This window comes from Rissa tridactyla, chromosome 14 (assembly GCF_028500815.1).
Source record: "Rissa tridactyla isolate bRisTri1 chromosome 14, bRisTri1.patW.cur.20221130, whole genome shotgun sequence".
Classification (NCBI taxonomy): domain Eukaryota; kingdom Metazoa; phylum Chordata; class Aves; order Charadriiformes; family Laridae; genus Rissa; species Rissa tridactyla.
The window spans coordinates 4,493,646-4,520,161 of record NC_071479.1 but is presented as its reverse complement, the minus strand read 5'-3'; the positions used below and the strand labels follow the sequence as shown (position 1 = coordinate 4,520,161).

Sequence of the window (26,516 nt, the reverse complement as noted above, 5' to 3'; positions counted from 1 at the left end):
CAGCCAATCTGTGCTCCATTCAAAGACTACCGAAGGGCCTATTTCAGCACCTCTGAGCAATATTTATCTAAATGGCATTACAGTAACATTGGCGAAATGTTTGTCCCAAGTGTAAGTGGCTTGTGGACAAAGCTCCCTTAATGCTGCGACTCTCTGAAGTCTGTGTGCACAGACCCCCCCCCCCCCCCACCCCCCTCACAGGCTGAACCACCGCTGCCTGGGACAAGCAGAACGGTTTCTGTGTAGCTTATACCGTTAGCAATCAGACTGCAGGGAAGCTAGGACATGGTGATTTCCCAAAATGCTTTTTACCAAGAAACATAGTGATACTAGGCTGGCAAAGCACTGGGTTCATGACGACTGTAAAAAAACTAGTATCAGGGAGCTATGATGGAAGGCTTTTTCTTAACTCAGCTTCTCCCTACCCACCGCCTTTTTTTATGCTAGACTAACAATGCATACCTCTAACCGGCCCTTTTGGTTACTTTGAATGAGGTTTATGTGGCAATGGGAGCAAAGCCGTTTGGAGTCAGTGATATGTCCTGGCACACAGAAAGCACGTCCGCCAGAACCAGTCCCACGGGCCTCTCCTGTCCGGGGACTGGCTGAAAGCCTGCTCTCAAATGACAAGCTGAGCATGTTTCAGGACCTGCAGTTTTTCACTGGGAAATTAAGCCTGCAATTTACTATGAATTTTCTAGCTTTTGCAGCATTTGTTGCAAATACTTGCTCCTCTCAAATTTGTATAGCTTGGGCAGTACCAACTCCCCTGATAGCATGATAATAGTTAAAAACATTTTGAAAAGTTGCTTTCATTACTTTCCTTTAGAGGTATGAGCTATAAACAGTGGAAGAATGCTGCTGCGTTATTGAAAATGTTCATTTTGCTTGACTAAGACCAGCTGGTCCTATTCAGTACTCCTGCAGTGGAAAGGGGAAGGAGACTGGGCCCACAGGCTGCGCTCAGTGTGCAATTCCCCTGCAGAACTGAAGCGATGTTCAAGGTGTACAACTCCTGCCCCGTTGCTGGCCAAGTGCTCTGACAGACCGGCAGCAGTGCTGGCCCATTGAGTGTTCTCTGTCTTGTCTTTTGTGGTGCATCACACAAGGAACAGCTATGTGTTTTCTCAGGGTAAAATGAACGGAAGTTTAGTTTAGGGCTTAATTCATGGTACGGATTTTTTAAAAGTCCTTTTGGTTCTTTCCAAGCAACAGTCACAGACTGTAACTAGGATGAGCGGTCTCTGCATGTATGTCTCTTTACAAGCAGTGACACATAGTGACACAAGAAGAATCCTGTCCCTGCTGAGGAAACGACTACAATTGTTACCAACTTTCTTTGCAGCTTTTCTTGCTTTTTTCATTCATTCCTTCTGTTTTGTGTTTTTTCTCGTGATGCCTATTTTGGGAGCTGGATTTTAATTACTTAGCTGTGTATATGTGACATATCACTGACTTCAAAGCATTGTGGAATTGAATGCCCCCATTTTTCACATAAAGAGTTTCTGTTTTTAATGTCTTATGATTGTGATGCGAAGTACTGGGATAATGCTTTTTGGCTGTAAGGTAAACGTGTCTCTTTGCCTTTGTAAGCTGTTGCATGTTGGGAAACTTCACTTTGATCATCTGGTGCTCTGGAATACCTGCTGTTGCTGCTTTGTGATTTCTAAATGGATACGTAGGTTAAATACTAGAACTTAAATAGGCAAGATTAAAAAAACAAACAAACATTTAATTGTGCAGAAGTTTGTGAGGCCACAAGAACTTTATAATAATCACCAAATCAGGCAGATATTAATCTTTCCAGATTTGCCACTTCAATACAGGAGAGGATATGCAGAATAATGAAGCAGATGCAGAATTTACTGTAGGTGCTTGATTTCTGGCTGACCTACCTGGATGCTTATCGAAACTGCTGAACAGTTTCCCTGTGAGTTCTCCTTTATGCACAGCAGTGCTTGTCTTAAAGAGTATCTGCAGTTGTTACTGGCCTTTGAAATTAACTCTGTACGTAGAACGAGATAGTAGAGACTAATTATCATAAAGATTATGAAGTGGAGCCTAAGTCCAAATACATGCTCTGCTTTTGAGAACATTGCTTACTTTAATTTTACCAAACACCAGGACAAAAGTAAAAGCAAGCTTTAAGCTAACTATCTGTTTGAAATAGTCATAGTGTCGAAGTGTTACTGTTTATGGGACACTGCACCCTAAAATCACATGGACTGACTGATCTGGAAAAGGTTAATGAGAACACTACTGTAAGTTCTTATCTGACTTTCTTGGATCACTGAACTTATTTGGAGTCCTCTCCCTTTCTTCTCTCTGTAGGTTTACCCAAGAGAATGGTTCTGTTACCAGTTATGAAATTCCCAACTTATCCTGTTCCCCACTACTCATTCTTTTAGCAAATGGCAGAAGCTAATTCCTATTGATTGAACAACACAGTACAGTACAGAATGTTAGAAGAAAAAAAGCCTTTTTATCCTGTTTTCTTTGAACACATACTTGAGCAAAGTCATTTGTAAAGAAACATCTTTTTCCTACTTTTTGATTTTAACGAAATGCAAATTTAGTTCTCTAAAACTTGAAAAAAAAATGTTCTGTGAAATGTTACCTCATTTTCAAATAACTTATACCAGCCTTCTGTTATAGGGAAGAACTAGAAGCTTAAATCTTACGTTTTAAATGAAGTATTCGATTATGTAAAATTAAATTTGTGAAGGATGTATAGAATATAAAACACTGATCACAAATAAACTGTTTTGTTGTAACACAAGAGTACTGCCTGTTTCCTAATGCAGTCACACAGATTCAGTTAATGACCTGTACTTGTTGTAGGGTTAATAAATGCAGGGCATAGTTCTTTAAAAAATAAAAAATAAAAAATAAAAAAAAAAACCAAACAAACAACTCACACAATAGAAACTTTACAGTTAACGTTTAACTTTGTAAATATTATGGTGTGTAATAAACTTAGTAAAATATGGGTTAAAATATTGTTTTATCTTATTTTTTATAGTTAAGCATCAGTACCTGAGTTTCCTTATAATCTTTAAGATCAGCATACTGTAACTGTGATTTTAGACACAGTCTTAATTATCCAAGAAGGCTTTTCACTTCTACACGAAATACTGAAAAACAAATGAAATGAAGGGAATTAATCTTAGCCTGTCTCTCTGTATTAGATTACATTCTGTGAAATAAGTATTAAACAAAGGAAGTTCCCACAGAAGCACTCTTCTTACATAATTCCAGGGATACACAGTCAAGTCCGTATTGCCCAGAGAAAGGACGACAATAACGCTACAATCAGGTTCTTTAGAGCTCAAAAGCTGCTTGTTTTCCTTTCTTTTCTGTTTTTACAAAAAAACAAAGAAAAAAGAAAAAAAAAAAAAAAAAATGCACTTGTTCTTGTGGCCTTCTTCACTTTTACGATTGTCTGCCCAGCCTTGATTTTTCCATCCACCATTTCTACAGAAAACATTTTAGTTGTCAATCTTATATTAAAACAAAGGGTTCTCCTTTTCCCCCTTACATTTATAAGAATCTAAAGCAGCAACAAGGTCCCCATGAAAACTTGCTATTTAATTGTCCCAGTTCTTGTTGAGTGCTGCTGTGAAAAGTGACACACTTCAGCCATAGGCCAGTACTTTTCTGAGAGTTGGTGCTCAAACGGAAAGAATCCCCCTTCCGCTGCGGAGCGTGTGCCCCAGTCCGACATTGCGGGACAGGCCCCAGCTCCAGGCTGTCTCCGTGTGTTGTAGCCTTCTGCATAAAAACTGCGGTGGGCTCAAAGGAGGGATTCGAGTAGTCTTTATTAAGGTATCACCCTACAAAATATGCGGCGTTGTTGGATGTACTTCTCTGCTCAGACCTTGCCCGTTGCTTTTCAGTAGGTTTGCTTCAGTTCATGCCGTTTCAAAGATTGCCTCGATGCACTGTTCGCCAGCAGCCCCTGCTGCTGAGGCGGGAGCTTTGTATCTGGAGAGGGTGTACGGATGGTGCTTAAAGCATGTCAAGTTCCTCCTCCCCTGCGCCCCCCGTCACAGGGAAAGGAAATAGTAAAGCTTATTAAGAGGGGGCTTATGTAACAAGCTGCTTTTCTTGGAAATAACTGCAGCCGTTACTCTTAAGTATTTGTGCTTAGGAATGTGTTTATATCTTAAATGGCTTTTCTTCTGCCATAGCTCTTGCTTTTGTTTGGTGTTGGTGGTACTTTAATAAAAAACATAGATCTGTTGACAACTAGCGGTGAGCCTGCTGTTGTCATCCACGCGTTAGCGCTGAAATAGAGAGCAGGGTCCCGGGGATGCCATCAAATTGAGTGGTGCTCGTAAATCACCGATACATTTTGCTGGCCTATGGATGAAAGGAAGCCATCACGGAGCAGAAAAAGCATGGCTGATAAAAGCCCGTTTTTGTTAATCAAATATTCATTAAAGGAATCTTTCCTCTGCGCACATTTCCGCCCCCCTCTTTTGGAGTTCCCCTGATTGGCAACTGTTTGTAGTTTGTGTTTTTTTCTTTTTCTTTTTTTGAATCCCCAGCTTTGTAAAATTTCAAACAAAATATTCTCTGAACCAATTGTATATGATGAACATTTGTAAGCCAAATAACTTGTTCTTATTTCAAAAACAAGGAGGGCGCTATGCTCTTTTCCAACATGATGGCAGTCATTTCAGATGATTTATAGAAGTCATTTTTTTTTTTTGTCATTTGTTGGGAGTTACTAACCACATTGTAAACTTGCCCCCTTGCTGCATATTTTACATTTCTCTGCTTTACTCAAAATATGAATGAGCTGTCAGTTCTTTGTTTAGAAAGTGGTAACCTTGGAAGTGTTAGATGTTTCAATACCTTCAAAGAATTAAAAGTGCCCGTTTTACAATGAAAATTCCACTTGCAGCTGAAAGAGCAGAGAAATTTAAATGGAGCTTTAGCTTCAGCCAGTCTCTGAAATTAACATGAAGTTTTTGCTTCTCTGCTCTTTTCCCACTGTAGGTGGTTTTTTCATTGACAGTCCCTATTGCCAGCCTCTCAGCATCGCACCTTTTATTATTCACTTGGGCCCTCAAGATTTCTTCTCTGACTTCTAGAACCATCAGGTTGTGTGGCTCGAAATGGCATTTTGTACATGTCTTAAAAGCAAGAACAAACGTGGCTTGTTTTGAGGTTTCTCAACTTCAGACATGGAATCTGAGCTTTTTTCCTTTTTTTTAAGTGTTTTTCTCACTTCTTGAACTTTGTTCCGTTTAAAGAAAAGCAATACTTACTCCAAGCCACAGTCCTTTCTTTGGGTACATAGCAATAGATGTGTATATATTTCTGATTATTTCTCTACATTAGAAGGGAAAGACTGGTGTGTTGCAGGGGGGGAACCAAACACCAAACCAAGAAACAAAACCTAGCAGAGTGCCTGCTTTAAGCAGTGAATCCTGCGTTTACTTTCGCTATTTAAATACTTCAGAATTTTAATACCATGACTGTATTTGCATGTTTCCTATAAAAATTGCTACAATGACTTGCAATGGTCACTCTTGAAGCAGTAGTGCTTTGTACCATTGTGTGTGTCAGCAGACATGAAATGTAGCAATAGGCAGAAGAAAAAAATAGAATATATATTTTTTCCAAAACCTAACTAAATGATATATTCTCTCTCTCTCTCTCTGTCTCTTCCCCACATCATTAATATGAGGCACAAAAAGGGTAGGCCTGAACTTGACTTTCAAATGGATTGCTTTTGTGTCTCTTAAAATCATCTCCAAATGATAGGAAAACATAGTGTTTGGTAAACATCCAGTTCAAAAAACTTTGCTGCTCTAAATTTACTAAGTTTTTTTCCTCTTAACTATTTGTATGTTGATAATTTGAGATTGTGAATCAGCAATAACTGAAAGGTGAATGTTTTTTTAAATGGTATTGGAACATCTATATGTTGCAGCTTAAGACTTTGAAGCAGTTATCAGCAGGTTAATACCACTTTATTCTCATTCTCTCCGGACCTTCATAGCCATATGCACTTGTATAAAATAAGCAGAAATGTAGTGACTGTAAGCTGAGATCGTGATATAAAAGGTAAGAGATTTTATTTTCAGCTTAAAGAATATTTTTATTGCTTTTTTCTAAAAATCTCATATACCTGTGACAATCTTGTATATGGCACGTTTTTCTTATGTCTTGTTTAACTAAATGTTTAAACAGGTAATACGTAGGTCTGAATTCCAACTTTGTATTTTTCAAGGCCACTTCAAATACTCCAGCTTCACTTAAAGGAAATGTGACTTAATACTTTTAAGAAATTGTTTGGTTTTATCAACAGACTGTTCTCCTTCAAATATTTTTCTCTTGTGTAGCATAAAAAGCTGTATTGATACTGCTGTGTGTCAGGCACTGCATTCCTTGCGTACCTCTGGAAAACATTTGGGCAGGTACCAAAGCCACGGTCATGGCCTGCGCTGAAGCCATACCATGGTTATAGGTATGTGGAATAAAAATGAGAAGTGGAATGTATGGTATTATCTAACTAATACAGAAAGAAATTATTTCCCTAAACTATTAAAGCTAAACTCCAAATGAAGAATAAAAGACATTACAGTTAAAATCTGCAGAGATCAAATTACATTAGGCCAAATTAATTCATGAAGCAGCCAGGTTTGCTTTCCTCTAGTGGGAGGAGAGGCAGGCAAGCAGGCAGGCAGTGATTTAACTCTGCATGAATAATTTGCTTAGCTGTGGTTTTCTAAAGCTAGAAATTAGGATACAGCCATCCATAAATAATTCTTTTCAGTTCTGTAGTAAATGTTTTAACAAATATTTTACTTGGATTAAAATGGGTTTGGATTATGACCTATATGGTGCACATGATATGTGTAGTTTTAAAATACTAGGGTTTTTTTTTAATTTGCCTTTATATAACCTTGCATTATGCAAAGTTGCATAGTACAGTACTGCACAATTGCAGTACTTGCAGTACTTGAAGTTGCTGGAAACAACTCTTTTTTTATAAAAATGGTTAAAAAAATTAAAAAAAAAATACGGAGAGATTTGTTATGTTGTTATTAGCATTTTAGGGTCTCAATTCAGAGATGAAAGTATAAAAAAACCCTGACTAATCACAGTTTATACTGATGTAAAACAGGAAAACACTTGGTATGGAATCTGTAGTAATGTATCAGGCCCAAAGCTTGTTGTTTTGCATCAAAATATAACAGCAAAAATAAACTGTATTTCATTTCAATATTGAAAACATCAAATTCAGTAAATAACTGCATGTGTAGGTTATCCATAACTCAGGATATGTCCGGATAGAATTCACAGGCTGATATAGAAAAATAGCTGTTCCATGTTGTCAGCTTTGCTACTGTTGGCAGAAACCTGATCTTGCCAGTGGCCTATATGTTTGCACCTGGGGAAATGAACTTAAGGAACTGTACCAGTGACTTGCCCATGAAAGCACATAACCATTTGATTACATTTGCAGGTGCAATTGATGAGCCATCAGAATGTCCTTCCCATTCGGGGGTGCAGGTTTTCATCTGCTGTTATCTTCAAGGTGCAAACCTGGGGTTTGGTCTGAAGCCCACTTAAAATTCAATTCCTTCTTTCAGCCTGTCAGGCTAAGCAGTGCTGATAGCGGAGCAGCAGGCTGCTCTGCTTTCTTCAAAAGACATTATTTTATATGTGTCAAGGCAACGTTAAGGTGCATCATAATGAACTTCTCTTGAGTATTCCTTTCCTAGGCTTAACTGATGTCAGTCTGACAAGCACTGTCCAGTTCAAGGACTGATTAATAAAATGACTTGCTGACTCTTATTTCATCTGTTTCTTTGTGGCCTGTGCTTGGCAGCTTAATCCATTTGTATTGGTTTCCATCAGAAGGGCTTTGACTGTGAATTTCCTTATTTTTGTCATTACCCTTTTAACTCTTTACAATACGAAGCATTCCACTCTTCTGCTTTTTTAAAATTCTCACTTTGTTGTATCTTCTCTTTTTCACTGAAAAGATACGAAATTTCTCTAATACATTTTTGTTTGTAATGCAAGTACTTGCATCTGAAATCTGCTCCCTTGCCTTTGCTGCACCCCTTCTCAATGAGAGAGACACCATTTCCTGCCATGCAAGATACACCACGTACTTAAGACTCCTAAATCCTGGTTTTTGCAGCCACTTGGAATCAATGATAAAATGATGCAAGATTGCCTAGGAACTTGCTTCATTGACAGTGGAACTTGAGCAAAACATTCCCGTGTATTGAAGGGTCACGGATGTAGAGTCCTTAAGTGCCTAATAGACTGACATTTGAGAGAGCAGTTAAATTCTAACACCAGGTTTTAACCTAGCTGAAATACCAGGCTATTATCTGAGAGTAATTTGTGTAACATCTGCTTGATCAATGTTGCAATAAGCGCATTGCTAAGGCAGAACTACAAACTCCTTTCTTTGGCATAATATGTGCAGGTTTCCTTTTAAAAGCCTCCTCACGGGAGCGTGGTCTAAAGTGCCTTTTCTGTGAGATTAGAGGTCTATTTTACGGCTACTGAGCTTTGTATTTCTGGATATACCCAACGGCCAAATATGTAAACCTCGTTCCATATGCTTCATGCAGCTGCTAGTGTCGTTGCCTATTTTGTAGTACCTTTTCAGTGAAGCAAAAATGTTATAGTTTGCATTTCTGGTTCATGGAAAAGAACTCTGAAAATATTCCTATCAATTAGTACATACATAAATAGGGTACCAGGGAAAGTCTGTGCCTGTACACTACTCACCTTAACTCTAGTTTTAGCTAACCAGGTGATATTTTGGGAGATGGTGTCTGGCACTTAAAGGATTAAAAGAAGCCAGAGCTTTACAATAAAGAATTGACCTGTTTAATGTGTTATCTGTACTGGCGGTGGATGGCATTACCAGTGACTTGGAAGAACAACTGCGAGCTCCAGTGGTCTGCTCAGTTAACATGGACAGAAGCAAGGCTATTTGCAGAGTGGGGATAAAATACAGACTGTTCCAATGGTACAACAGCATTTGATTGCCTTTAGCCGCTCTTGCATACATACCCATCATCAGGCAGGTACTTGCTTTCCCTTTCTACCAGTTTGGGTTTCATGGGACCACATGAGGCAGAAATGTATGGATAACCAGCCTGGTGCACTGTCTGACTGTTGTCTGAAGTGCCCGTGGAGGACAGTGGTTCTCTCTGGCCTATCACCCCTTCAGAGAACTTAATCCCAGTTGACTTTACACAGTTATAGCACTGCTGTAAGCGCAGCATTGATACGACCTTGCTGTGAGGTCATATGGTCTAGAAGCACTGTTTTCCTTTGTTTTGAAATAGGTGAAAGCTAAACAGAAGTATTTTTTAGAAATTTGTCAGTACATGACTTCAGGAGTCACCTGGCATTATCATGTATGTGGTACAAATCAGCTGGTAGCTCCTCTCCAAAAGTGCAAAGCTCTGCAAGGAGCTGGCACCTCCATGTCACCAGCTGCAATGGTTTTAAACAGCAGTGTTTTACAGATGGAAACCCTTCAGGACTGCATACTGCTGACCATACCTGCTGACCAACATTTTTCCTTCTGTTGGGTAAGTGGCAGCTGGAATGCTTGTCATTTTCCCAGATATTCAACTGTAAATTCTGATGAAATAAGGTGTTTAATAAAGTAGGAATTCAATCCTACTTTGCCAGCCATACGAGATTTCTCCAGGTATGTTCTATCTAGAGAAGGTTTTAAGACAACCAGGTTGGTCTGGAGAGCTTGGCTAGCTGAAAGCATGGTACATGATCCTTCCTGCTATCGTGTCCTCTCTCTGCCAGTGCTTGCCATCTTCCTTAAGCACACGTTCAGGAGCTGGAACATGGTGACCTTATTCCTGGGCAGTGTGCCACTTTGATGGAGGGAGGCCAGCCTAAACTCATGAAGGAATGTATGACACGCGGCCTCTGTTGCCCAAGCAATTTCTGTTGGACACAGTGCACAATCCAACCCTCACAACGGCAATTTAGTGCCCAAGTAGGCGGTTCCTAATCTGTATAGTTTGCTGTCATGTAGCCAATGTGAGTTAATTAGATGATTCAGCAATTGTCATGGTTCCCACTTAATGTGCTGTAAACCCTGCTGCGGTGACTTTCACTGCAGTTAAATACCTTTGCTTCTGTGAATTCTGTCCTCCTTCCCTGCCTTTTCTGATCACCTTCTAGCATCCCAGTAAATAGCTGATTCTCTCAAATTTTGGAATTGTTACATAGAAGTTTCTAGATTCTTGAAAATTTCTAGTCAGCCTATAAGAGTTTCAGAGAAACAAGTTTTCCTACAAATATTTCAACTTATTAATGTGTCAGGGGACTACTTCTACTCATTTACAAAGATCTGTGAAAACTACTCTGGTATCTCTGGAGACTAGGATCCTTTCTTTGAGAACCCTTGCCTTCTGGTAGGAAAAAAGATTTAAAGCGTGTCTTACTCAATAAAAGACTACGCCCTCTAGCCACTGAAAGAACTTAATTGTGGAAAAGTTCTTCCACAATAAAATCCTCTGAAATTATTGAGGCTTTTTGCTTTCACTGAACAATTGAGAAAAACTTCCCTGTCCAGAAGTTCCTTATGTTAGTAGGAAGTAAAAAATGAAGGAAGAGTGGCGTTAAGATTTTTCAGGTGGTCTAAGAAAAAAATTTCCTGTTTGTTTGCTGTTCAGCTATGGGACATCAATCTCTTGGCACTTCTAAAACTCCAAGATTGCAATAAATGTGAGCAGCTTTAATGTACCATCCCTGATCCAGTCCCAGCAATGTCCTTGGAGAGTGAGCCTGGCGGTCCCTGTCTTTTCAGTCACTGATCCCCTGAAAGAAACAGTGTCCCTTGTTTCATTTGTAATTCTCCATCTGCACTGCTGAAAGCTGACAGATCGTCATAGTCTAGAGGTGGGACTCCTGAACATCTCTCCAGAACTGTATAAATGAAAAGCAAGTGGACAAAAGTATTTCAGTCTTTACCAAGGCAAAATTGCAAGTTTCACTCTGCCTCTTTTGCTTGGTAGGCTCAGATACGATTATTCAGTATTAGAACTTCTTGCCTTTAGCTAAATTCTCTGTAGGCAGTTGCCTGTTACTTAATCAAGGGAAAAGTATGTCCCAGCTTCAGATGAATTTCAAGTCACAGAAGCAGCTTACAAAAACGGCTGTGCTGGATTCTTCTGGATACATGATGAGACATGTATATATGAAGTTTAGATTCTTCTTCTCAGCCATGAAGCTGACTAAGACCTTTCCTCTCTGGCATCAAAAGAATGAAAATGAGCTCTCTGCTGGACTCACTGAGGAGCTGTACAGTCTTTTAAAAAAAAGTAACTTGGCTTGAATGTTCAGGACACAGACCCTCTCAGGCTTCCTGCTGAATAAATCTATTGAAAAATGAGATACTTTATTGACTTGTTTAAAGCAAAGCAAAGGGATATTATAGTTTCATCTGCTATCTATAGTATATGAGACAGCTTGTCTAACAGCTCATTGGTTTCATTCTTCTGCTTTAGCACATCTAGTTTATTGTGAATCTGATCCTTACTGTGGAAATTCTGTTATAGTCATTTTAGAGCAATTCAGTGGAGAAACCTGGCACTGAAATCCTATGCCTATGGATTGTCACAGCAGCTTTCACCTGTACTTTCTTTTGAACGTTAACCACTTAAGCTAGTAATAAAGCGTTTGACATGAACTGTCATCACAAAGTTGTTTTATTACTTAACCTTAGAAGTTATGTCTCCTTAGCTTTATCTGTGTCATCTAAATCCATAGCTATTTATGTCTAAGTCTCCTAGTGTTCCTGAAACATCTTCCTTTTTCCCATTCTGCCCATAGAAATGGGACTGATTCCATTGTTTGTCCGTAACTGATGTTTAAGACAATACAAAAGCATCAGTAGGACACATATATATATATATCTGTTCCTCTAGCCTGGGGTCTTCCAGGAGAAAGGGTGCTTTTTCTGCTAGGCCTGTCTGATACTGTATAGGCAATGCAATGCCTTACTAAAGTAGCAATGTGAGTTTTGTAAGTGAAGAGTTCATCATAGTATAAGATTTAAATTCAGTAAAGTGGTTGGTTTTTTTCCAATTACTGTGGTTGCATGAACACATTCAGACCACATGTTGACCTTGATGTTTAAAAGGAGCTGAATGTCCAAAAGTGGTACGTAGAGACATACAATTCTGAAGCAAATTTCTTATTTTGGATGTTGTTTTATCTTGTATTTGGTGCCTTAAATCTGTACAATCTAAGGTCGTGTATACTGTACAACAGGTTGTTAAGTGTACTTTAAAAGACTCCATGAAGCCTAGTCTACAAAACTGTTGCAAAGACTGAAGCCTTCTCAGTGGGAGAGTTCTCTTCCACATTTAATTAATAATCCATTGATAAACAAGAGCTGCAAGAATTTAAAGTGCATATAAAAGTTTTAACCACAGATTGAGACTGAATTTATCCGATTTACACCTCCAAAGGTTTGTGCCAATAAGATAATTAAAGGTACAGTCTTTTCTATGCTGTGTAAGTAAAAAACATCAAAACGTTTTCTAGCTAGCCAAAAGTGCACGTTTGTGAAAAACTCTGGACTGTTATCTCTACTAGAACAAGCTACACTAATTCTAAAAGCTATTAATTTAATGTAATTGGCTATCCTTCATTCATTGGTACAGGGGAGTTGGAATGAATAAAAGTTGCAATTAATTTTTAATTCCAAAATAGCACGTAGACTTAATCCTCATTCCTGCCTCTTACCTGGGTCTAGAAGTGCCAGGTGCCTTACGCTGCTTTGCAGTTGCCGAGGTGTAGTGCAGCTTCTACTTGAACACGGGCTTGCTGAATGCATCTGGTCCTGGGAGAATGGGCTGAGGCAAGAGAGAGAAAGAAAAGACAGAAATGAAGCTAGAATGCCCTTCTTCAGTCTTAAAAGGTTGAGCACCATAGATAGCAAGTTGGGGGAAAAGTTGCACTGCTTTTTCAAAGTCCATGAATAGAGTCTGTGGTAAAACCAGGAGCCTTAGTATACCAAGAGCAGGGGGAGATGGTATTGGTTTTTTACATAGTTTGTAAGAAATCAGATAAGAGGTTTAAGCTACCCTTATAGCAGTCTAAAAGCTTCTAGTGATGTTGCCACAGGCAATTAATTTTTTTTTTCTTCTATTCAGTAAACAAATCCAGGGTGTAAGGTTTTCTAGAGGAGAAAGAGGAATGGGAGAAATCCAGTGAACAAATCGTATTTCCTGATGCAGCCCTGTCCAAAACAGGGAGACTACTCCAGGCGGTGTACATTGCATGCAACTGAATTTTGGGAGCAAAAGGAATAATAGTGATTTTGCCTAAAGGAATACTAGTAACTTATTTCTACAATGCCCACAGTCTTCTAGACAACTGGATTTTACACAGAACAGCATAGCACCAAGGGAAAGCAGATACTGCTTCCACAACTACATGTTGTAATGTACATATTTCAGGTCATCAATATTGGTGTAACTAGTTATGAAAAAGTAAGTTCATCTTGCCAGAAAAGCACTTTTTGACATTCTATCCAATTCTATTTTTTTAAGCTAGAGGAGAGTTAATTATAGCAATCATCTGTTTCGAAGGGAGTAGAGCAGAAGGTAAGTTTTAACTTCATACTTCGAAGCTGCTATGAGTAAGTTGATTAACAGTGTTCCATGGAAACAACTTGATGTACTTACTTATTTTCTTTGTGCTCATTTCTATGTTCTTAGAAAAGCACAAGCTTGTGTAAGCGTAATCAATACAAAGTTACTCAGGGTACTGTGTCATCTCAGCAGTGGACACTAACTGCATCTTAAGTCAACAGGCACATATAAATCAAGCTTAATTAAGAGGAACAGAACATCTTGGCAGGTTTTGCTTTGCTACTGGCACTGTTACAATTTAATGATCTATGCATAGGGAAATGTGTGTATTGCTGCACTCCCAAAAGAACCCGTAGTTCTGTAAGGGCATCCTGTAAACTAAGTAAAATGTAGTCAGTGTAGGAGAGAGTATTCTTCTTTATTTGCACAAATAACTGTTTAGAAGCAGACGTAAAGTGATACTGCTCCAAGCAGAATAATGGTGGGTTGAAGAACAGCATTCAGAAGTACAGCTTTTGAAAAGTTAGTGATTGTATGCATTTAATTATCAAAAGTCTGATTTGCTATATAGATTATGCCCTGCATTTTCAAACTAGTATCACTGCTTCCCTGCTCAAAATAACAGGATAAAGACAAGTGTAGTTTTCTAACAACATCTATTGCATGGAAATATACATATACTGGAAGAAAATGGAGGGTGTAATGCAGAGGGCATATTCAACTACAGAGCCATTCTCTGGGCAATGCTGCAAAATTTAAGAGTGGGTAAATATGCCTTCAAGGACAACATGACACAGAACAGATATTTAAAAAAAGAAGAAACCACAGAAAAAAGCCTCGAAGCTTTGTCCAGTCATACATTTATTCTTCCCTGAAAAAGGGACAGGTACATTCATATATGCTTAGTGAGTTACACATCAGACATCACAAAGGTCCTTAAGGACAAATGTTGTAAAGCTAGTCTCCTTTTAGACAGGAAAAGGGAAAAAGTTGACTCTGTCTTCCAGTTCCAAAGTGCAGTGTCTTATTTCTGATCCTAACCCTAAGTCAATATTTATTGATCAAACTGACTAAGCTTTTTAGGTCGACAAACTCTCTACGAAGCAATTCTGTTCTCTCAAGCCTCTGCAGGGGCCAGCAACTGGTGCTTAACTACTACTTCCACTCTAGAATGTCACCCATCCTCCAGCTGTCCCAGAGCCATTCTGGGACACTTGCACTTCTATGAGAGCAACACTGCTGTGGGGGGACTGTCAAAAGCACTGAAATACTACAGCAGAGCACGTCCCTGTGGGCTGTATGCTTTTTGAAGTCCTGTCCAGTTCTTAGTGACAAAGTTGAGCATGAAACCTGTACTGCCAAATGTACCAGCCCCTTAATGAGAAGGACATCAATGAGAAGCAGTCTTGGAAGTGGAGATTTTGAGGAAAGGCTGGTGTTTTCCAAGTCCAACTCATAAGCTTTTTTTTTTCCTAATGGTTGAGTTTCCACCCACCAAAAATCATCATCTGTCAACTCAATTAAAACAATTGCTGCTAATTTGGGCTAAAACATCCCCCTTGTATAACTACCACCACTCATCCATCTAAATAATTCTTAAGCAAAGAATCCTCAGGAGGCAGAGCCCTGCTAAGAGTCTGCATGCTAGAAGGCAGACAAGAAATCTGGCAGTGCAGTAGAATGTGACTTTTCTGATGACAATTACTTCTACAAGACAAGGAGAAGACAGAGGCAGTGCTTTGGGACAGTGTTTCATGCTCAGCAAGTTTGTAGAGGGAAGGAATGCAATTCTATAAATCACTTGTACTGTATTTCTGTTTCTAGACTTGAATGAATTTCACTTTTCCTTTGTGGGTCAGCATAGTAAACATGAAAGAAAAGATCTATTTTTCTAAAATCTCTTTCACCAATAGAGGTCTGACCTGCAGCCAACAGATGGATTTATTTATCCACAGAGGACAGAGTGTTTATTTTTACACTAAGATTGGATATGGCATTGAATAAAAAGAAGTATGACCTTTGAACTATCTAAACCTTAAATACTATGAACAAATTCCACAAATGAGTAATTTGGTGGATAATTCCATCTTTCTTCCCAATAAGTCTCTCTCTCAAAAGAAGTTACCCAGAATTAAACTTCCAAATGAAGTACAAGAGATCCTTGTGGTCCAATTGCAAACTACTTTCAAAATATTTAAGATTTCTCCCAAGTTGTAATCTGTAGAGAACAATGATGATTAAACTACTCCTGACTATACTGTAAATAACGCAACTTCAAATAAAGTAATTTGGCAACAACCTTAGCTATTTATAGCATTAAAAATGTAATGTGAACATTCAAATTGTCTTGATTTGGTAGCAGTTGAATGGGAAGAAAAATAACTGCACACCGAATTTTAAATTGAGCTTTATCTACTCACTAGCCAAAAAAGCCTGCAAATGTAAAGTAAATGGAATGCTCTTTGTACATTAAGTTGCTTCCTCACGTGATGCTGTACCCTGTACACTTGGCTTCATTTGGCTTCTGTGTTGTGATTTGTATGACAGCCACTGTTATTAACTGTACACAACACTTAGATCTGCACTGTAATCTTGGTTCATTTGCCACTGATTGTAACCCAATGCTACAGACTTCTCTGTATATAAAACCGTAACCATGTCCCATTTGCTTACAATAGCATACAATAAAGGCTTATCTCTGTAAACAGGAATTATGGCCTTATGATTGGTTCGGGATTTTTTGTTTACAGTGAGGAAACTGGCTTTAAGGTTTTTTGAAGCCTGGGAAGCCAAACCACAGAAGTCCATTCTAATTTAGTCAGGTAACAGGCTCAGCAGACAGGGGAGAAAGTGCTTCCTAAGGCTGCAGTTTTATTGGAGATGATTAGCAAAGTTGTGACTTTGAGATGTAAACATAAAGCACGTTTATTCTGTAACAAGCAGAATGCATTTCTTCACAAAAGTGTCAGTGAATAGAGTATACAGGGCTGAAATTGTGCAAGGGCTGCTGCACACAAATACCACTGGGGGTTAGCCAATGGAGGCAGTAATAGAAAAGCCCAGAGAAGGCTGTGGTAAGACTACCCAGGAAGCCAAGTTTTACTTCAGAATACTGGGCATTTCCTAGTATTTAGCTAATGAAAAAACTTGGACTTCTATTTTCTTAAAAGATAAATTACATATATAAAGAACAAGTAAGTTTTTCTCTTTAACTTTTCTACTCTCCTGCCTCTCTCATTTCACTGCGTTTCCTAAACATTAAATTCCTGTGGTCCCAGTTTGTCCTCTGAGGTCTGAAGCAAATCCGAGCAATTTCCTTGTCTGGAGCCACTGAGGGCAGGAGTTGAGGATACCATGACAATTGTGTATCTATCTGTTGCTGTTTGCTTGAGGCTGCAACTCATGGTAAGATTTACTGGAATATACAAGTATGTCCAGTTGCCTGTAGTTACAGAACAGTTCTACTCTAGAAGGGAAGATAGAGAAGCTATTTTATCATATACTCTTACCTTTTCTTAGAAGTGTTTTTTCTAGTCTTTAATTCAGCATTTCAAGTCTAACTGCAGAGGTCATTAATCAAATTCAGAGGAGATCAGCCTTGAGGAAGGATTAAAAACTGTTGTGAGCTGACTAGAGTTGCGATTGCTCTTAATGAGATGAGATGCATGGAACCCCACAGCTTAGCATATATGACAACTGGAGTAAGAGCTGGTGTAAGACTTTTGCACTCAGCAAAACAGTGTGCAGCCAGCTGAGTCTGCTTGTTGTGCGGCAAACAAGTCATTTATGCACATAAGAGCTATTGAGGGAGCACTGTACCAAAACCAACTAAACCATGCCTCACTTAAAATTCAGAGCTGCATCAAATATTTAGCAAGTAAGATCCATGAAGAACTGAACACAGTCAGTTAAGAAAACATCATTAACACTTGGCTGAAACTGAGGTCAGTTTTATCCTATGTATCAGCATAATACCATACCTACGTACATGCCTAATGTTAGCTAGCTTATTAAGAGGTCATTCAGAAAGCTACCTCAGGATTATCATCTCAGAGGTGCTGAGAAGGCTGACAACTCTTCAGCAGTAGCCTGGCAATAGGTGGTCAGTGACAGCTAGTGAAATAATCTGGACCCACTCCAGGAGCTGGCTGACATTCTGTGGCCTCACAGGAATGAGACAAGGGGTAGACAAGGGAGTGGTGCACAGGAGGAGTAATACAATACTGATTGTAGGTTGATAAAGGAGGTTGGCATGTCCTTCTTTGTCCACTTTGAAACTGCCTGACATCTCCTACCTAGTTTTATTCCTGTCCTGGTGTAGCTAACGTAAACTTGCCCAGGCAGTTACACAGCGTCTTGTTTGGGAGAGCATGGAAGCTGGAAGATGTACTCATTACTGTTACCACCTCTCCCCTCCCCACCCCCTCCAAACCAACAAACAATACCAAAGTCTGTCTACTTTTTGTCAGCATACTGCAATGTCTCTCACTGTCGACCTGCAGATGAATGCATGCAGTGAAATCTGCAACAGAAAGCTCCTTCAGCATTTTCAGGCCCTCCCCAATGTTCTTTGAGCACTCTAACCCTGTCCCTTGCTGGCACAGCACTGAAGGGATCCATACAGAAAGAACCATCTGATTACCAAGCAGGATGCCCAGTTTATCTTGCTGCAATCAAGGAAAAAATTATTTATTCACTGATGTCCATGCAACTAACAAGCCAGCCTGTCACTTCCATGTGCAAAGAACTGCTCCATCTATAAAACTGCCCAAAAAATCAGAGAACTAGCTCTAGTCTCACTTTACAATAAGCATGCAATAACAAACAATGGAAATTCCACGTCCTCCTGTCTCTTAATTTCACAACCTCATTTATCTAGATGTCAGTTCTCCTTTCTCATGAATAAACAACAGATCCCAAATGCAAGGTTTTGTAACAGGCATTTGGGACACTGAGGGCTGACAAAAGCTCCTATTTACTCAAAAGCACACTTACAGTCTGTGTACAGCAAACACTAAACCTCCCTCATGCTGGTCTACTTTGATGCTGGTCTTTTTTAAAAGACTTGCAAAATGGTAAGGAAAAACAGTTAATGCAGAGTGAAACTAGAAATCTACTTTCAAAAGTAGGACCCTTAATAGTATCTCAAGCAAGGATATCTTGCATACACCTTCCACAAGGCTGTTAGACAGTTGATGATTCCACGTTTCCTTGCAAAAAAAAGTCAGAAGGCATTCATTTCAGCATTTAGGTTTCTGAGAACTTATGTGTATGACACACCCTACTTGCCACAGGACTGGTAACTTAAGTGACAACAATTAGTTGTTGCTCAGAACTAAGACTTAAGCACAGGATCAATTCCTGTTGTTCCACAAAGAGCACGTAAGAGGACACATTACAAGACTGTCCACTGTATTCCGTCTGCAGTGTTCTAAATTTCATCCTCAGACCAAAGTCCCACAGAACTACAGCACTCTCCTTAAGTCGCTCCATCAAGCGCCTAGTTCCCCAATACCACAGGAATCTTCGTCTCTGCCGCAGAACTCCCTACTGGCACTTTACACTTACTTGAACATTACCTTCAATAAAGTAATGGCAAGCCTTCAATAAAAGAGTAATTTCTTCACCAGAACTGCCCCCTCTGCTAAGCTAGCACAAATTCTTTGTGAACAGCACCCCTCTTTCTGCAAGCCTGTAAGTGTCACCTCACTTAACTGCTCACGACGTAATGCTGACTTTGGTTGTTTGCTGCAGGATTGAGTTCCAGCAAGTCAGCTAGAAAGAGTTCTTCTCTTTCGCCAAGCTGTAAATTATCCTTCTGTCACCCCAATCCTTGGTACATTAAACTGAAAGAAACTGGAGCTGCTAACACTTTCAGGGCCTTGCATTCATCTTCACTTTGGGTTATATGTTCCAGCACACTTATTTGTAAAGCTATAAAAACCCTGTGTGAACTCTTGTTACAGTAATACAAAAAGGCCCTTTCTTGCTCCATGCACGAACACAGGGCAAAAACCTAAAAAGGCCTTTGGATCTCAAAAAAGGGTCACATACCTAGCACAAATAACACTTCCCTCTAGTACCCTTTGCTTAGGTGCTGACACATACCAAAGATGGGATTTCCTGCTTGCAGTAAAGGCAAATTCAGCCCTCTGCTGGTTATCATTTATTCAAAGGGATTTTTTTTTTAAATCTAGGTAACTTCTGATTACAGCAGAAGAGGGAAGGCTAAGACAGGGCAAGATGACAAACTATAGCTCAGTAAATCAAATCATATTGCCCTGCAAAGCAGTTCCACATAGGATTTTTGCACACAGCACAAAGCAAGCAGGTGGGTAGGGATCTGAGCTGCAGATCAGTTATCCTGGTTTTAACAAACAATGTGACCTTGACAAAGATGCTGCTACAGGTTGAAGACGCATAACTTCCTGCGTCTACAGCTTGGGAACTGCAGAGATCTGAGGGTGCCTCAGTTTAGGCTGTGAATAAACAAACCCAAAAGACAAAGATGAGACCAAATCCCAGTGACTGGAGGAAGGGTTATGGCAGCTTTCTCCATCTTCTATTAATACAGTTATTCCAAAAATCTTCCTTACGCTGGTTAAGCTTAAAGGTTTAAATCCCCAGAAAATTAAGCCAAATTGCACGAAACTGCTCCAAACTGTCTTTGAGGCCTCCATTTCTATGCGGTCTGAGAAGAAAGGTTCTCTTGTAGAGAAAGCCAAGAGTCAGTTTGCAAGCCTCTACCTCAACTGGCAAACCTCATTCCCAGCAATTTCTTCTTGGCAATAGTGAAGGCAGAGCCCTACCTGCACCCTGCCGGGCTGAGGGGTGGGATTCTTCCTACACAATAGCTTTGTACTTGGAGATGCAAGGCACAGAATCAATAAACCATTCCAGTGACACCACAGTTACAAACAAGGATCTGTCCCTCATAGCTCTGGCTGACCTGTACAGAAAGGGCAGTATCACAGATCCTTTGTCATTATTCCAATCCTTTGTTCTGTAAATTTTGTTCTGCATATAGCTGATGGTAAAAAACACAGAGCTCCTAAAAGAAGGAGCATCTGTTTATAGCATCTGATAGAAGCCCAACAGAACTGGTCTGCTGTGACTAGGCTGCATGTTTGAGCAGCTATCTCAAGATATTTTATACTCTATTTAAAATAATCTCTCGCCTTGCTTGCTCCATACAAAGGGCACATGGACTATTCAGGGTTGTCTCAGACAATGAACTGGCTTATTTTAATACTGGAACAAATGAAAAATTACACAGCTGAAGCAAAAGACAACACCCTCCCTTGCAAAAGTAACAAAAAATAAAAACAAACAAACCAACCACTAAGGCCAGACTAGCACATACCTAGATTAGAAAAATGCAGCAGCATTCAGGTGAAAGATGATGAATAAACTGAATTAGAGTACATTACATTATTCTCGCTGCGAACAAATGAATGAAGACTTGGACAACATTTAGAACTTCCCAGTTATACCACTTATTCCTGGCCTCCTCACTCTGTCCTAACCATGGAAATGAGCAGCACCTGTAACTTCTAAAGACATTAAGAGCTCAGAGCAGGCCTTTGAGTTGCTAGTGGATTCTAAAAAGAGTCTGTTACTGTAATGCCGACACTGAAGGCACTCAGAAGCTCCACAGTTTGCTGTTCATGTCTGTGCTAGCAGCAGACATCTCATCCATAATTCATAGAAGTCTGGCAGAGGCTTCCATAAACCCTCCGGCACGCTGGGTTTTTCACCGTACCATGCAAAAAACACCTTAGGGAGATGCACAGCCGTCATTTCATAGAAACACTATCCTTTCCCCTCCATGCTAGATGAGATCTTGTTACACAAGTATTTCTCAGTGGGATTATGCAGCAGTCCTACCATGCCCTGAGTAGGTGGAGAGCTCAGATATACACTACGCTGCAAGCAACAAGCCTTCATCCTCCTCCTCTTTCCCATCCATTCACTCTGGTGCACCAGTATTAAATTACCATAAAACCACTTCTTTAAACTAGCATAAGCCTTCAGGGCACAGTCACTTCCCTCTTCTTGTCAGCCAAGAACTGTGCCAAAACTACAGTGGTTTTCTATGGTATTCTTAAAGAACTGATAAAAGCCCTTTGCTCACATCATGAAAGCTGATAGTGGCACAGCTCTTAGTCTCATTTCAGCAAGTATTTTACTACTTTTTCTCAGGCACAGAAATTGAATGAAATCTGCACAGCAGTTTTCTTTTCCCTACGTGGGATAAACTGGCCAGACAGATTAGAAAACCCCATCAGGAGTCATTCTAGTGTCACCTCCCAAAATTCATTTATGAATGTGGCTACCCTTTACCCTGGATCGCACAGACAACTCTATGCATTAACAGATGCTCGCAGCAGGGACTTTAAACACACAGCTTTGATGTATTCATGGTATACACTAACTGTACACTCTGCATGATGAGAGCTTCTGTTCATATGTGGCAGCCTGCAAGCCTCATCGCTTCTGCACCTTCTGGAGCCTGGGAGTCCAGAGTGGCTGCGATTCCATCTGTAGCACTGTAGAACCTTCCTAAAAATGACAATTTTTGTCATACAAGTTGAACCTCTGCAACACCATAACTAAAACAGCATGCTCACTTCTATAAAACAACCTGTACTCTGAATAGTTAACACCTCCAGAGACAATCATATACAGAGTTAAGCTGCACACCAAAGGCCAGTAAGGTGAGATGATACAGCAAGCGAACAACTAAGGTCACATCACGTCCAACTGTAACTCAAGTCACTAAAGCCGATTAAAAAATACTTTTGCCCTAACATTATAATTAAGGCAAATTTAAAGTTTTTCGTACTTTAAATGCACCTGCAATAAAGCACCTGCAAGTGTTTTCTTTCTTTATCTCTTCTCTGACCACACAGAATCAATATGATGTGCCAGGCAGACTCAGTAATACAGGTAGTAAGGATAAAACAGTACACGGAGAAATATTATCTTGAAATGTGCATCTCTGGCTGGATGCTATTCGGCATTCTAACAGGTTCTGTCTTTATTAGTTCATTGCTTGAATTACCTAATTGCTCAATATTATTAAAATAGATTTTAGCTCCCTAAAAGTATAGAGAACATTTAATTTAACATTAAAAGATCATTCAACAAAGATGATTTCTGTTAAGAAACTTGCTATTTAACATTGCTCTTTAGAAGCCTTGCAGGATCCAGGACCTTCACAGTGCCATCTGCAGCAATTTCATTAATGCCAATTTGGGCCAAACCCTGTAATACAATTACTCAATTAAAATATATTTCACAAAACTGGTTAGCAAACTGCTTCTGCAGTCCTCAGGGGGAAATCAGATAAATCAAATTCTCCCATTACTTCAGGAACAGAAATCTTCTATTTACAACAATTTTTACCCTATATAAATACATTTGTATGCATTACATGTGTAAATATGTAAGCTATAGTTTCCTGCATGTTAGCTGCTGCACAGAAATAGCTTTTACACATCTATACAAGCATTACCTCAGTGATTCTAATAGTTATAGAAGTGGATTTTTTTTTCCTTAGTCAAGCTTTCCGTACTTCCAGCATCAGAATACAACCAGCATTCAGCAGAGCCTTTAACAGGGAGGGGGAAACCATGAACTGGCTTAACCTGCTCAGTAGTTAGTGATTTGATTGGCTTCTTGTTGTGCAGGGTCTCCATGGGGAGAAGAGTACAAGGCAGCCACTCATCACATTATAGATCAAACGGTTCAAGCGCACAGTGCTTTATTAGTTTTCACATCCTATTTCAAAGCTTTCCATTTCAGGAGGTCTCATTTCACCTTTCAGCAAAGTTGGCACAAGAAAGGAACAAACCTGTCTATGACTGTGACAGGCTAGCATAAAAATTAACCCCCCAGAATAGCAGGTGCTGATGCTACATCGTAAAAGAATTTATCACTTTCCTCAATCTGAGGGACCTATGATGTTGTCTGCAAAGGTCAAAAAAAAAAAGGCAATTTTAAATCCCATGCAGATTAAGACAAAATTTTACACGTTCTCCACAAATACCATTAACACACTATCAAGTTCAGCATTATCAATCTCCAGCGATTAACGTTTTCTTCTAAACCTCTGCCATCTTCCCCTGCCCTAGTGCTCTCCAGACACCAGATGCCAGGGAGAACTCAAGGAGAGCAGCCCGCTGAGCGGATCCACCACAGCCGCCGTGCGGGGAATAAGGGAACCGTCAGGCTGAAAGACCTCTGCTCCCCTCAAGGCCTCAGGATCAGGGGTGGCTCGGCAGCTCTGGGCGGGCTGCTCGGGCGCCATCCGCTGTGCCCGCACTCAGCTCCCCCTTCCCGCCCGGGCAGACCCAACCTTCCCTCTCGCCACCGCCCTCTACCACGGCGCCTTTTCCTCGGCGCAGCGTCCACCACCACGGCGGGGGCCTCACCTACCACGAAGCTTCCAGAAAACAAGATGGCGCCGCGGAGAGGCAGCCGTTAGTGATGTCCAACGACAGCGCCACGAGCCGCCGCCTCTCAAGGGCTGCTCCAGCTGCCAATCAGTGCGTTAGCCTATCAGAGACCGCTCTGGGGCGCGCGGGCTCTGCCCCCCCGCTCCTCAGTGGGGCGGAGGGAGCCAGGATCGCCACTGAGGCGGCCTCGGTCCCGCTGCGGCTGCTGTGGGGCAGGGAGCTGGGCCCGGCGGGGTTTTCCTGTGCGCAGCCGTACAAGGACGGGCCTGAAGAATTTGTGGGGCTTCGCATTGCCCCTCCACATCTAAATCAATCTCAGGCAATCATCCGCATGTTAAACTTCAAAGTCAGCTCGGTTCCACTCATCTTCTGCTCGGCAAGAACTTAAAAATGTTGCGAGAAAACACTTGACTTTCAGTGTTACGCCCACGTCAGGCAACAAATATGGTTCCTTAACAGGGGCAATCAGGCTTTTCTCACAGTCCATGCTTTCCTGCCATTCTTGTAACTGGACTGCAGCTGTGTGGCCAGATTATCCTAAAAAAAAGCCTTCAGTACAGGATTACACTTTGTCCTATTTCATTAGCATGCTGAAAATGCAGCAAAATCAAATCCTGGTTCCTCAAAGTCATTATGGACATGCAGCAGTAAATTCTAGCAAAATTTTGAAGGTTTTTGTATGCAGAATCTTTGATTGTGTTTGGTAATACAGAAGGAATAATACTACACAATAAAAAAAAAAAAGGGGGGAGAAAAAAAAGAGGAAAATTTTAAATAGAAAGCAGTCCTCCCTGTGCACAGATATGCCAAGTTTTCGTTATTTTTTTATTTAAGAAAGACCTTCATATTAATTAGCAGGCTCACATGAGCTTCCTTGTTCACTCGGGGCACGGTGTCAGGCGCCCGCCCCACAGACCCGTCCCTACTCCTGCCCAGGGCTGAAAAACCGCCCTGGATTAAGATGTTACATTAGGCACCTCCAAAGCGTCTAAAGTTAGCCTGGATGAACGCAAGCCAAGCTGTTGAACAGATGGAGCGAAATCCTCCTCTTGATAACAGGAACTTTATATCACTGCCATGGATAAGAAGGGCAGCTAAAAAAAGTCAGGGAGGTGGTTACATAAATTTTGAGCAGGCTTACCAGCAATGCTTAAAGGTAAAACTTTCTGATAGATCTTGAATATCCACTTCCAGCTGCAGACCCTGAGCAGCCGAGAAGTTCTGCAAGAAAAACAAGATCGTAACACTAGAGCCACCACACTATGAGACCATGGCAGCTTAATGACATGGCACAAACACACAAAGCATTAGGAAGTTGGAGCCTGGAGCACAAGAGACTTAAAACCCAGCATCAGCAGAGCGGCACTTATCTCGAGTTCAGTGCACAAAACCAGCTGAGAGGCATATGTGAGCAGAAAGGTGATTGACTACCAGCAAATAACTAACCATCTTATTAACGATGATTGCTCATTGAGAAGCTCAACACAAGCCAGCAATGCGTGCTGGCAGCCCAGCAAGCCAACCACATCCTGGGCTGCATCCCCAGCCGCGTGGGCAGCAGGACAAGGGGGGGATTCTGCCCCTCTGCTCCGTTGGGGGGAGACCCCCCTGCAGTGCTGCCTCCAGCTCTGGGGCACCACCAGCAGAAGGACACGGAGCTGTTGGAGTAGGGCCACAGGAGGCCCCGGAGATGCTGGGAGGGCTGGAGCCCCTCTGCTGGGAGGACAGGCTGAGAGAACTGGGGGGATTCAGCCTGGAGAAGAGAAGGCTCCGGGGAGACCTTGGAGCCCCTTCCAGTCCCTAAAGGGGCTCCAGGAAAGCTGGGGAGGGGAGCAATAAGACAAGAGGGAACGGTTTTAAACGGAAAGAGGGGAGGTTTAGATGCGAGATGGGGAAGAAATTGTTTGCTGTGAGGGTGGTGAGCCCCTGGCCCAGGGTGCCCAGAGAAGCTGTGGCTGCCCCATCCCTGGAGGGGTTCAAGGCCAGGTTGGACGGGGCTTGGAGCAACCTGGGCTGGTGGGAGGTGTCCCTGCCCAGGGCGTGGTGCTGGATGATCTTTAAGGCCCCTTCTAACCTGAACCATTCTGCGATTCTATTCTACAAATTTATTCAGTTATTTTGACAAATAGAGGGGCTCCTGTCTTACGTTCTTACATCTCTTTTTTTTTTTTTTTTAACCTTGCTTCTTCATAGTCTGCAACATCTGCAAATTCATCTTCCTCATTTTAAAAATGACCCGCTTCCTTGTGTTTCACATGTAATTGAGCTTCAAAAGATATGCATCTCAGCACAGGATCTATTTTTGTCAATTAACTGTGGATATTTTAGATGGAGTCAGATGTGAAATACATTGGTAATATTTATTTCCAAGCATCAAAATCCTTCAGGTAGATATCTAAAATAATCCATAGTGACTGGAAACTGGTTATAAAAT

General features: G+C 40.8%; 1 protein-coding gene across 15 annotated transcripts in view; it reads left to right on the top strand.

Moving 5' to 3' along the window:
- STRBP (spermatid perinuclear RNA binding protein) overlaps positions 1-16,327 on the top strand; it is a 70,438-nt gene extending 54,111 nt beyond the window's left edge. For 3 of the 15 annotated variants that reach the window (XM_054220443.1, XM_054220442.1, XM_054220439.1), the window contains exon 19: positions 2,332-4,990. In XM_054220443.1, the coding sequence (XP_054076418.1) occupies positions 2,332-2,408 (77 nt within the window). In that variant the 3' untranslated portion in view covers positions 2,409-4,990. The other 12 variants (XM_054220450.1, XM_054220451.1, XM_054220438.1 and 9 more) reach the window with 9 other exon arrangements.
- The last annotated feature ends 10,189 nt before the right edge of the window (positions 16,328-26,516 follow it).